At 41.5% G+C, this 12,646-nt stretch overlaps 1 protein-coding gene across 2 annotated transcripts in view; it reads left to right on the top strand.

Moving 5' to 3' along the window:
* The window catches only part of LOC141164148 (leukotriene C4 synthase-like), a 177,683-nt gene extending 168,337 nt beyond the window's left edge, over window positions 1–9,346 (top strand). For both annotated transcript variants that reach the window (XM_073649287.1, XM_073649286.1), the window contains one exon: window positions 7,311–9,346. In XM_073649287.1, the coding sequence (XP_073505388.1) occupies window positions 7,311–7,422 (112 nt within the window). In that variant the 3' untranslated portion in view covers window positions 7,423–9,346. The remainder of the gene's footprint in view (window positions 1–7,310) is intronic.
* The last annotated feature ends 3,300 nt before the right edge of the window (window positions 9,347–12,646 follow it).

The following is a 12,646-nucleotide window of genomic DNA, read 5'->3' as shown; positions in this document are numbered from 1 at the left end:
GAATTTCCTGTAAAAATTAGTAAAGCCCAGAAAACGTTGTAGGGCCTTCAGGTTCTCGGGATGTTCTCAGCCAAGGACTGCACGGATCTTCTCCGGATCCATCCGAAAACCTGAAGATGACAACAAGTACCCCAAAAACTTCACCTCCTGAACACCGAAAACACATTTCTCTAGTTTGGCATAGAGTTTGTTATCCCTTAATATCTGGAGCACCTGCTTAACATGCCCCCGATGGGTCTCAAAATCAGGTGAATAAACCAAAATATCGTCCAGATAGGCCACCACAAACCTCCCCACCAAATGATGAAAAATATTATTTATGAAATGCTGGAATACCGCAGGTGCATTGGTCAAGCCAAAAGCATAACCAGACTCTCGAAATGTCCTTCCGGGGTATTGAACGCTATCTTCCATTCGTCCTCTTCTCTGATTCTAACCAGATTGTAGGCTCCCCTTAAATCCAACTTGGAGAATACCTTAGCTCCCACAACCTGGCTGAACAAATCAGGAATCAGAGGAAGAGGGTATTGATCAAGGATGGTAATTTGATTTAATTCCCGTAAATCTAAACCGGGACGTAGACCGCCATCTTTTTTCTTCACAAAGAAGAACCCTGCCGCCACGGGCGAAAATGAGGGTCAAATATGTCCCTTTTCCAGATTTTCCGCAATGAAATCCTTCATGGCTTGTCTCTCAGGGCCAGAAAGATTTGGACTTGGGTAGTTTAACTCTGGGGGTCAGGTTAATAGGACAGTCACTATGAGAAGGCAAATCCTGACACCCCTTCTCAGAAAAAATGTCCTCAAAACCAGACAAAAAAGCAGGCAGAAACTCTGTAGAGACAGCAGCAATGGAAACATCCAGACAGTTCTTGCCAATCCACCAATGGATTATGTTTAACAAGACAGGGGATACCTAAAACAATCAGAGTAGGGAGATTCTCCAAAACATAGCAAGGAATGATTTCACAATGATCTGACCCCACCCTCAGTTTCACATTATGTACAATCAGAGTAAATGCTTTCTGTGCAAGTGGCGCCGAGTCAATGGCAAAGATGGAAATAGATTCAGCAAAAGCACAGCAAGCGAGACCATGAGTTTTCACAAACTGAGCATCAACCATGCTGACCCCGGCTCCACTGTCAACAAACACAGAGGGGAAAGGGAAAGGAAGCCCAGACACTAGGTAAAGGGGGAAGAGGTGACCTACTAATCTGAACTAGCGTCTCCCTGTCTCCCCCTAACGTCCCTATACAGCCTCCGCAGCTGTCGGCGATCACGTGCCTCGCCCTACTATCCCTGGCGTAAGACTAAAGCTGGGGATGGAAGTAGATGAGCACTAGTCAACTTCTGCTAGAACTCTAAAGACAAAAAGGGGAAGACAACACAGGGAAATAATAACTTAGCTTTAGAAGAACTCCAACAGGGCACATGGCCTCAAGACTCCAAAGAGGGCGTGATGCTGCTTCAGCCAAGTTCCAAGTAGGAATGAATATAACCGGCGACACCCACCTAGACACACCAGGTATATATACAGCCAGACTAAAGAGAGGTAGTCGCTGGGTCCTAAACACAGGAAGTGGTACTACAGGCACTTGCCTTCTCTAACTAGAAAGTAACTCTCTTCTTTCTCCCCAAAACTCCTTCGCACTGCGGGGCCAGCTAACGATAACTCTTTCTTAACCCTCTGCCTATAGTGTGACTTTCACTTTCCTCACACATTTGCATTTGGAGGCATTAATCACACAGTTGCATCAAACACCAGCATTCAAGAATATATTAGCATTGCAGATCATCATATAAAAAAATCTAAATTAACAATGTCGTCAGGGGATGTCAGCCATCTCCTTCACTCCTTTACACTCTGACACTTATTGAACATTTCCAGGATGAATTACTGAGGAACAGCACAACACAGATTTCTTAGCAAAGATTCTTGAGAATTATTTTCTCCTAAAAAATACAAATGTTCATTACAAAATGTCAGGAGAGGGAGCTGGTCATCTATAAGAAAAATGTACCACCAGGTTTCCGTTGTCTGTAAGAAGTCTTGACAAAGTGTGCAGTGGAAGCCCCCTCACCATGTCTGAATGGTCAGGAAGTGACATTGATGTGTCAGAGTTGGGGGCGATAATTGTTTTTTGTCCTGTATTCCGTGTTTTCATATTTTTTATTTTTTTGGCCGTGGTTCATTCTCCGCCACCAGTGAAGAAAAACATCCCATCAGTCAGTCCCGGTTAGTGTTTTTCAGCAGCACCAGCTGAAGCTTCTTTTCCTGACTGTTTCCTGCTACTTGTTTGTCACCCCAGGCCACAAACGGCTTCCTTGACACGTACATCATTGTACTCTCCTGTGTATCCTTACCTTCTTAGAGAGTCCACAGCCGCCAGTGATACTGAGAGCTTCCTATATCCACATTCATATCAGATAGATACTCTGGGTTCCCGCTGATACAAAAATACAATAAGAAACATTTGGCATCCAAAAAATTGGGACTATATTGCAGGGCTGGGACGACAGGTAGGCACCTGCCTAGGGCACTACCTCTTACCCCCCCCCCCCCCCGGAAGGGGGAAATCAATTTGAAAAATAAAATTCCTAACTTTGACTGCGGCCTCCCAGCCTTTTCTTTCCTCTGGCTGCTGGCATTTAGCACAGAGGCTCAGGTGAGCAGTGTGAGTGAGTCACAAACATCACTCACCGCACTCTTTTACTACACAACGGCCTTCTTCCCTCCCGGCATTCAACTCTATTCGCTTCGTTAAGATGCTAATGCAATTGATGATGTGAGCTCTGGGACAGGGGCAAAGTTACTTTGACAGGATGCAGGCTTCTTTCAGCCTGTATCCTGACGGAATCCAGAGCCACGCAGCGGATGTCTGACTGCGTGATGACATCACTGCATCATGTATGGCGGGCTATGGGCAGACATCATACTGAATGGAGGTCTGTGGAGGACATCATACTGAATGGGGGTCTGTGGGGACATCATACTGAACGAGAGGCTTTTAGGGACATTATACTGCATGGGGGCTGTGGGGTACAACTTACTATATGGGGTCTGTGAAGGACATCAAACTGTATGGGGGTTGGTGTGGGGATCTTCATACTGAATGGAGAGCTCCGAGGAACATCATAGTATTTGGAGGTCTGTGGGGGACATCATAATAAATGGGAGCTCCATGCTGAATGGGAGGCTCTGAGGGACACTATACTATATGGAGGACAGTGGAGGAAATTAAACTATATATGACAGACTGTGGGGGACATTATACTGTATGGGGGACTGTGTAGGATATTATACTGTGTATAGAGGAGCTGTGGGGGCCATCATACTGTATGGTGGGCTGTGGGAGACATCATACTGATTGGGGGTCTATGGGGGATGCCATGCTAAATGGGGGCTATGGGTGACATCATACTCTGTGAGGGCTCTGAGGGGCATCATACTATATGAAGGCTGGGGTGACCATCATAATATGTATGAGAGGCTGTGGTGACCATCATATTGTTTATGGGGGTCTGCAATGGACGTCATACTGTCTGTATGAGGCTGAGGTGGACATCACACGGTATATGTGGGCATGTGGTGGGCATCAAACTGTATATTCTGTAGAGAAGCTTTGGGGTCGTCATATTGTGTATGAGAGGCTGTGGTGGATATCATACTGTATACGAGGAGCTGTGGTGACCATTCTGTATATGGGGCTGTGGTGAACATCATTGACAGGAGAATTTCACCTTTTACCAAGTGAAATAGGAAAACATCTGAATGCCAAAGCAAAACTGTTTATTTGCTTGTTAACAAGGATACAAGTGATACAATGCTCAGCAGTCTGTGTGACGCTAAAGGTATGTGCCCACGATGTAGATTTGAAGCAGAAATTTCCTGAGCATTTTTTCCTCTCCCTGGCAGAAAAAACGCATGCGGATTTTACATGCGTTTTTTAGGCTGCGTGCCCACTATGCGTTTTTCATGCTTTTTTGATGCGGAAAACGCTTAAAAAACGCTTGGTAGTACTTGCCCAATGGTCCCCAATGATAATCCGCATGTGCTGTGCACATGCTGCGGAAATTTCCGCTGCGGATCATCATTGCGGAAAAATACGCAGCATGTCCATTAATTTTGGGGACAAGCAGCATAATCGCTGCCATTGACTTCCATTAAACACCACCACGACCCATACAACAGACCGGACGCAGCGGAGAAAACACCGGGGGCCATCGGAAGGTGAGTATAATCTTTATTTTTTATTTTTTATCATTCTTATTCTTTTTTTTTAACTATTACTTGGTCACACTATATAAATCCATGCCGGTTGCATGGATTTATATAGTGTGACCATGCTGTCAAGCACTTTTCCAGGTGATGCTAAAATCGCTTGGAAAAGCGCTTGATAACCCGCATGCAGAAATGCATGCAAAAACGCTTGACAAACGCTTCTACCTGGCGGGAAAAACGCATGTAAAATCCGCATGCATTTTTCCTGGCAGGGAGAAGCGGAAAAAATATGCAGCATTTCTGCATCGTGGGCACTTAGCCTTAAGCGTTTTTACATGCGTTTTTTTCAAGCGGTTTTCCAAGCGATTTTGAGCATCACTCAAATGCATTTGGAAAAGGGCTTGACAATATAAGTTGGTCACACAATATAAATCCATGCAACTGGTATGGATTTACGGTATATTGTGTGACCAACTTATGAGGAGAGTTCTGCTTTCAAATGGTGCATCTCTACTAAAAAAAAGAATTAAAGTAAATAGAAAAAAAAAACCTTATACTCACCTCTCCGGCGGCCCCCGGTCTCCTCTCAGCGGCAATCCTCTCGCCTCGGCGGCCGTGGTATACTGGCATCACTGGCGTCAGCGGTCAGGTGATGGTCGCGTGACCATCAGCTGATTAAATGACATCTCCGCAGGTCCTGCCAGTACACCGCAGGCCGCCGAGGAGATAGGATCGCCGCCAGGGGGAGACTGGGGGCCGCCAGAGAGGTGAGTATGAATAATTTTTTTTTTAGGGTATGTGCACATGTTCAGGAATTGAAGCAGAAATTTCCTGAGTGTTTTTGCCTCTCCCTGGCAGAAAAAAACGCATGCGGATTTACATGTGTTTTTGACTCGTTTTTGATGCGTTTTTACATGTGTTTTTTTAAGCATTTTTGAGCATCAATGAATGATTTTTGGAGCTAAATAAAGTTGGTGGGACACTCCTTAAGCCCTTGGATTACCATAAGAACTGGGATTAGTATATTGGTTAATTTAAATGATTAAAGAATGGGTCTGTTGTATTTCAAATAAAGTGTTTACACTGTCTGAGTGTTTCTTTACTTTGTTTGGTCATGAACAGGTCTGATTGACACATTGAAATCACCGAACGAAAGAGCTGGGTGTCAGCTAGTCCCATTCACCCAATTTTCATTAACATTTCTATTCACGTAATTTATGTGACTGCTGTGAGCTGATTTTTTTCTGGGAATGTGACACTAGGCAAACATTTTCCCCGGCCATAATTAACATCTCACAGCTGGTTCGTTAACCCCTACGTCCTTCCTCCCCAATTAGCATTCAGCAGCACTTTGAACACAACGTATTTATGTTGCGTCCAAAACGCGGAGGTATAATGCCGCACTTTTGTTGTCGGTACATGTGAATCCACCGCATATAATGTATTTGTCCATTGATGGATGCAACCAGATGTATAGCTTTAACTATAATGGGGTCTGTTTGAATTTTATTAAGGTATCTGTCAAATGCTGGACTCCTTAATTGAAACCAAACTGCCCCATTATAGTTAATCTATATTAGTTTCCATGACTATCCACGGGTTTGACATTTAAAACATAGGATGTCAGGGATGAATATTGCTATTTGTCCCTGGTATTTTGTAAACTGTCCACAAACAATTTTGCTGGTATTTTTTGGTGAAAAGGTATTCTGGTGGAAGTGGTCATCAAAGCTTGTAACCTGACCCATCTGGGAGGCGAAGGGTGTGATGCTTTAGGGGTCCGGTAACTCACTCTCTGACACATTCCTTTGTTGTGGGGTGCCATTAGCTTAATCTACCTAGGGCACCAAAATACTTTGTCCCGGCCCTGCTATATTGCTAGTATCAAGATTAAGGATGTGCGTATATGCCAGAATTTCATATTCGTCACATTTAGCTGGGATATTCAATTGGCATCCAATTTTTTCATAGATTCCAAATAGAGAAGAGTTGCTGGTACAGCCTACCAGACCTTTATGTCACTCAGGTCACTTGCAAAGCGTGGAGTATTGGAGAGAGATATGACAATAGCTCAAATGTGCAGTGCTCATCTGACTCAAGCTAACTTGTTTTGTAATCGAAAAATAGAAAAAATGAAGGTGTCACTCGCCACTAGAGCTTACATTCTTATCTGGCCAGACGAAGTGCAAGAGAAAGCGCAAGTGCAAGAGAGAGTGCAAAACCAGTCATTGCCTGATTGTGTCCTGCATAACATAATCCTATTGGCTTTTTAATTCTATGATTCTAGAAATAATAGGCTCTATTAGTAAGTACCTCTCCATATTTTCTTTTTTTTTTTAGCATAGTCCAATTTATTCTCTGTGAATCAAATGTAAATTATTATGATCTGTGGTATCTCCAGATCACAAAACATAAAACATAGGTAAAAAAAAGTATAATAAATTATAATCACCAGGTCCCTGTCCTGCCGCAAAGCCCCTTTTTGGCCCAGTCATCTTCTTCTATCGCCCCCAGTGGCATATTTGGTGCCTCCAGAGCTGACTCGGCACTGCAAGGTCCTAACGTTGCATGATTCATTGAATTGCCACAATTCGCTTTGAATCGATTTCCAATCACGACGTCTCTTTAAATTATGATATTCATTTTCTTAATAATTTTCTTACTTTTCTTTTTTAGTCTGAGGAAGAACCAGTTACATGGACCGAAACGTTTGTCAAATTGAATTGCAATAAATGTTCACGTTTACCATATTGTAGTGCTGAGTTATTCTTCTAGTTTAAATTAGCATAAATCATTAAAGCATTAGCATAGCCATTAAATTGGGATGTCACACAGAGATGAGCGACTAAGCCAAATAAAGAGTTTCATCTTATCGCAAAATCTTCAATATCTTCATTAGTGATCACATGTATCACAGCTCCAAGCCGTCATTGAATTGCACACAGAACTCTTCTAAGACCCCCATCCTGTCCAATGTTCCCAGGTTATTCTCATCATACATATTTATGGATTATGCTTCTGCTATGTTGTCTATATGTATTAATTATTTCTCTATATTAATGATTTTGTTGTGTTTTATACTGTTTAGGTTGGCTCCGATGTATCTTAATGCCGGAGTTCTCTGGTTAATGATCGCTCTTTCTGCATTAGGCATTCTTGATGTTCTTTTTGCCCATTATCTGGGAGTGGATCTTCTGTGATACCGGATAGAAGAAGCAAATGGGAATGATAAAAGACAACATAACATTATAAAAAGTATTAATAAAAGTTTTATAGTAATGAGACTGACGTGAGAATGTGAGAAAAGCTCCACCATCAAAGACATCATCATTTTCATGATCTACGGCTACAGTCTCCAACCTGTATGTAACGGCAACTGCATGGATTTCTTCATCACCACTGGCTACCATCAAGATTGGCCCCCAAAAATCAGAATGTTTTTGGCAGATATCTGTTGGATAATGTTGACTTTTTATGTTATAACTGACTTTTATGTAATGGTAGAACCATACTGTGTTGTGTTAGTTTCTCAATGTTCTACAATTGGTGAAGCATAAATATATATGAGGTTTGGATCTGTAGCTTTTTCACCACGGCGGTATTAATTTAACACTTTTTCATGGTAAATCAGAGATGTGCACACTTTTTGGGCACAAGATATTAGCTGCCGTGTGCACTTAATTACTGGGCACAAGCAACTCTTCTCACAGTTCTATCAAAAACTTTACTAGTGATTGGAGAACTTTGGCAACTTCCAAAGCATTAATTTCCACGTTTTGCACCTACTTTTTCACTTTGTGTAATCTGAGCAGCACCGTTCCCCAAAACTGTGCCATGAACTTTGTTTCAAGTTTTCGCAGCTTCTGCTCGAGTTCCTGACTTTTAGGGTTCGTCACTTTAGAGGTATGTTAGAGCATCTATGATGGCAGTTGATATTTAGAAATCAAGTGAAATGATCGTAATAAATCACTTGGAATCATTATTGTAATGCAAAATCTGGAATTTTCTTTAACACATGGCTTCCGCTGAGTGTGTGAGAAAGAAATAGCAAATGCTTTTTGCCCGTGACTGAGCAAGATAGCGCAAGCTGTAAATTCAGGCAACGTAAATGTACTGCTTAATTTATTTAATGTATATGGATGTAAATGTAAAAAACAGCATTTTATATGGCCTTTTCAAAATAATACTGAAAAAATGTGTAAATATTTGGTTGTTATTTCTTCTGTATATACACCCCCCTGACTGCTGCCCTTAGGTCATGGCTAAGATTGGCATTATGGGAAATCTGCCCCTGAGGAGTTGGTATTGTGAACCATCAGGAATCAGCCCACGTATACAGGGTGGTCCAAAAGTAGGTGGACAGAAAATAATAACATTTGAATTAGGCTGTTGCTGCAACTGGGGAACAACTTGATTCATTAGAATTTCGAGATACTTATCTCCTGTGACTGTTCCATCAAAAAATATTGGTCCTAAAACACCAAAACTTGAAATACCACCCCAAACATTGACACCAGGCTCATTTAGTTGTTGCTCTAATGTTAAATGCATGTTCTCATTATACCAGTAAATACAATTATGTCTGTTAATATGGCCGGATAATTTGAAAGAAGCTTCATCACTCCACATAATGTTATCTAAAATTACTGGATTTTCTTCAATTTCGTTAAGCATAATCTCACTAAATTGCAGCCGCCTGTCTGGATCATCCTCCATTAAACCATTAATTAGACGTGGACTAAAGCTTTCCACCCAATAGATTTCAGGATTCGCATGATAGAAGCTCGTGAAATTCCCAATTCCAAAGAGGCTCTTCTGGTGGACTTTTTTGGACTCTGAAAAAATGTTTCAGCAACAAGTTGTTTATTATCTTCTGTACAGACTGTTTTGGGTCGACCAGTTTTTGGAGCATTAAGGATTGAGCCAGTGGCATTGAATTTGTCATGAATGTGGTAAATGGTTTGTCTCTTTGGGGCTTGAGTACCAAATGTTTCAACCCAGCATTTTGAGATTTCCAATACTCTGTTAAAATCCGTTTTCTTTGATCTGTATTTAAATTATTTGCCATTATGTGTTATCTGAATTATCTGAAAAGAAAACAGATTTGGGGGAGATCTATCTGTGAAAGCTAGATCTGTGAAACTGGCTCAGTTGCCCTTAGCAACCAATCAGATTCCACCTTTCATTTTCCAAAGAGTCTGTGAGGAATGAAAAGTGGAATCTGATTGGTTGCTAAGGGCAACTGAGCCAGTTTCACTTTATGTCATGTTTGATAAATCTCCCCCTTCATAACCTTATTACACTTTCTGTCCACCTACTTTTGGACCACCCTGTATATGCACATATGTAATATTATCTGGATTAACATATAAATAAATAGCATCAAGTGATGTTGCTGTCACCAAAGTGACTGAAAGCATCTGACTATCCAACCCTGGAAGCTCGCTCTTAATTAGGATTCATGGGCTTGAAAAAAAATGTAAATAAATTAATTTTATTATTATTATTATTTACTATAGCGCCATTTATTCCATGGCGCTTTACATGTGAAAAGGGGTATACATAGCAGAAACACTTACAATAATCTTGAACAAAATGAGTCAGCGACTGGTACAGGAGTAGAGAGGACCCTGCTCATGAGGGCTCACAGTCTACAAGGTATGGACGAGGATACAGTAGGTGAGGGTAGTTTATTACTAGTCGCCCATTTCACTGTTTCTGAATGTTGAAAATATTTAATGTGGAATACCTTCATGCACACAAAAAAAAATGTTTATAACAAAAATTCAATTTGAATGTTTTTTTCTGTTGATACATTCCATGCATATTATATGAGGGGAAGCCCACTGGAGCAATCCCACATATTTATAGTGTATTTTCTTTTTATACTAAAAGCAAAAGTGCAGGTCTCTTACAATATTCTACACTTCCAGCTTGACAAATAAGATACTGGTTTCCTTATGCTGAACTAAAAGTGGGAAGCGCTGGGTATGTTTTACTAACCTTAACAGTAACTTTAGAGCATCTAACAGATTTTTGGCAGTCATGGTGACTATCAGTAGCAATGGAAGGGGATAAAAAAAAGCAATTTCAGCAATCTGTTTTTTGGCATTGCTTGCTGAAAACTGACTAATTGGGAAGTGCAGGTTATTTAGGATTTCCAGTCTATCCATTCATAACAGGACATATAAAAAAAGTTAGTGAAATCAATGTTTTGGGGGCTAGGAGGATAAAAAAAATTAAATAGGCAGCAGAGTTGTATTGTAGTACATCAAATGTAATGAATTTATTATTCCTGATATTCAGAATTGCAAATTAATTTAAAGCACTACTGTGATGGGAGCCCATAAAGGGTTAAAAATGGGTGGATATGAAAAAATATCTGGACTTATGTTATCATAATTAATATATTCTCAATCTATATGGCCGCTAGTTGTATGTGATGAATGTTTATAATTCATATGGTCATAACGGTTATGGTTTTGGTGGAGGGAGCAAAAGTCCCAAAACAAGTGCGCAGGGTAAAAAGGCCCTTTATAATTAGGTGTCAGTTTCGCAATTTGTTCTGCAGTTTGGAATGTGTTTCCGCCAATTAAGACAGGCCACTAACAGAAAACAGTATTTACGGTTGTGTGGGTAGCTAACCTGAGTGCATAATTATCCTAAAGTCAGAGACTTAAAGGGATTGTCCAGGGAAAACTGTCCATAGGATAGGTGCTAACTTGATCATGGGGGTCTGACCTACAGTGGAGCAGCACTGGATATGCTCTACTACTGCTCCATTCATTCTATATGGGGCTGTGTTTGCCGTTTCCCGGCAGCCCCATAAAGACTGAATGGAACGGTGGTTGGGCGTCCGACCTGCCATTCCATCTTGTGACGAGGATAAAAGTTCCCGGTCAGGGATAACAATTCCCTGTTCTGTCGGAAGGTGCTCGTCCCTGCAGTCGGACACCCAACAATAAGCAAGTTATTACCTATTCTCTAGATAGGTGATAACTTGTTTTCACTGGAGAATCCTTTTAGAATGGGTCCTACACGGCCAAGAACTACGAGCAAACTAAGCAACATTACGGACAACAATAATAACAAAGTGCCCGAACCATGGTAAAACCCTCATGCCAGTTTCCCATTTGTGACTGATTGCTGTAAGCAGAGCCAGACTGGCCATTGGCCAAACCTGGCAAATGTCAGATGGGCCAGTCCCGCCATTGGCCACATCGATTGCGACATCATTAACAGTATCAGCATCCTCATTCCTAATAGGAAGGCACAATGGGGAGGGGGGGGTGACATTATTACATGGAGGCAAACTGGGGTATTGTTATCATTATAAAGAAAGAACATGAGGCATTACTATTATAAGAAAGCAAAGGGGGGGCATTATTATTATAAAGGGTCAAAGGGAATTATTATTATAACGAGGAACAGGGGGACACTATTTCTATAGGGTACTGTATCAGTGTAAGGAGGTACAGGGGAGCATTATGACTGTGCAGGAGAAAGAGAGGGTATTATTACAGTCTAGGGCACTGCTTATACTACTATATGGTTTGTTTAGAGGTGGAGGAATGTGAGGCGGGTCCTGGAAAAAGCAATAGGCCAAAGATGTCTCTTTGTTACATTTTATATGGACGAGTTATGGATGGAAGAAGAGGTTGTGGCAGTCTGGGGTGAATGGAAAATGAATGACTACGATCATCGAGCACCACTGGTGAGAACCTGCAAGGTATACACATATATGGTCTGCAGAACACTGGTGTAGACCTGATATTATCATTATGTGGTCATTATATATTGGTAAGATCAGTCCTCATACATTGGTTTTGGTTAATGATCAGTTGTTAGAACCCTCCTGTTAGTTTTTTCAATTTTTGCTGGTCACATGACTTTTTTCCTTTATAATCCAGCTCCGCCCTCCTGGCCTTGCTGGACTTCAGTGTTACATTTACTCTTAAGCTAGCCAGGTGCCTTTTACCTTACTCTGTAGTTTGCTTGGTCTTTTGACCACTAGTACTTCTGTTTGCTTGTCTTTTCTCTGCTACAATTTCTGCTAGGAGGTGTCCAACTATATCCCAGTCCTTAGTTCTTGTAGGGACCCCTCCCTTATATCTATAGGTATGCGTTCAGACTAGCCGAGGACTTAGGCGGGTCTGTTCACAAGGAACAGGTCCCCCGCTGCATCGTAGGGAATCAGCTTAGTCCTATTGTAGGGACAGTTTTCCTTTCTTTCCTTAGTGTTTGTAGCAGTTCATAACAGTAAGTCCAGCCCAAAAATAAAACACTCTAAGGAAAAAAAAAAAAAATCCAGATTTCAGCATGGTGTCGGTTCAGGAGTTGGCTCAACGCCTGCAGGGACTGTCTTTGGAGGTGGCCGAGCTCCAGCAACACGTGAGTAGCTGTCCTGGAGCGCATTTTGTCGAA

Source organism: Phyllobates terribilis, unplaced genomic scaffold (genome assembly GCF_046119375.1).
Source record: "Phyllobates terribilis strain yellow unplaced genomic scaffold, ASM4611937v1 Scaffold_10__3_contigs__length_209671492, whole genome shotgun sequence".
NCBI lineage: Eukaryota > Metazoa > Chordata > Amphibia > Anura > Dendrobatidae > Phyllobates > Phyllobates terribilis.
Note: the sequence above shows the minus strand (reverse complement) of the source record. Positions and strands in the feature narration are given on the sequence as shown.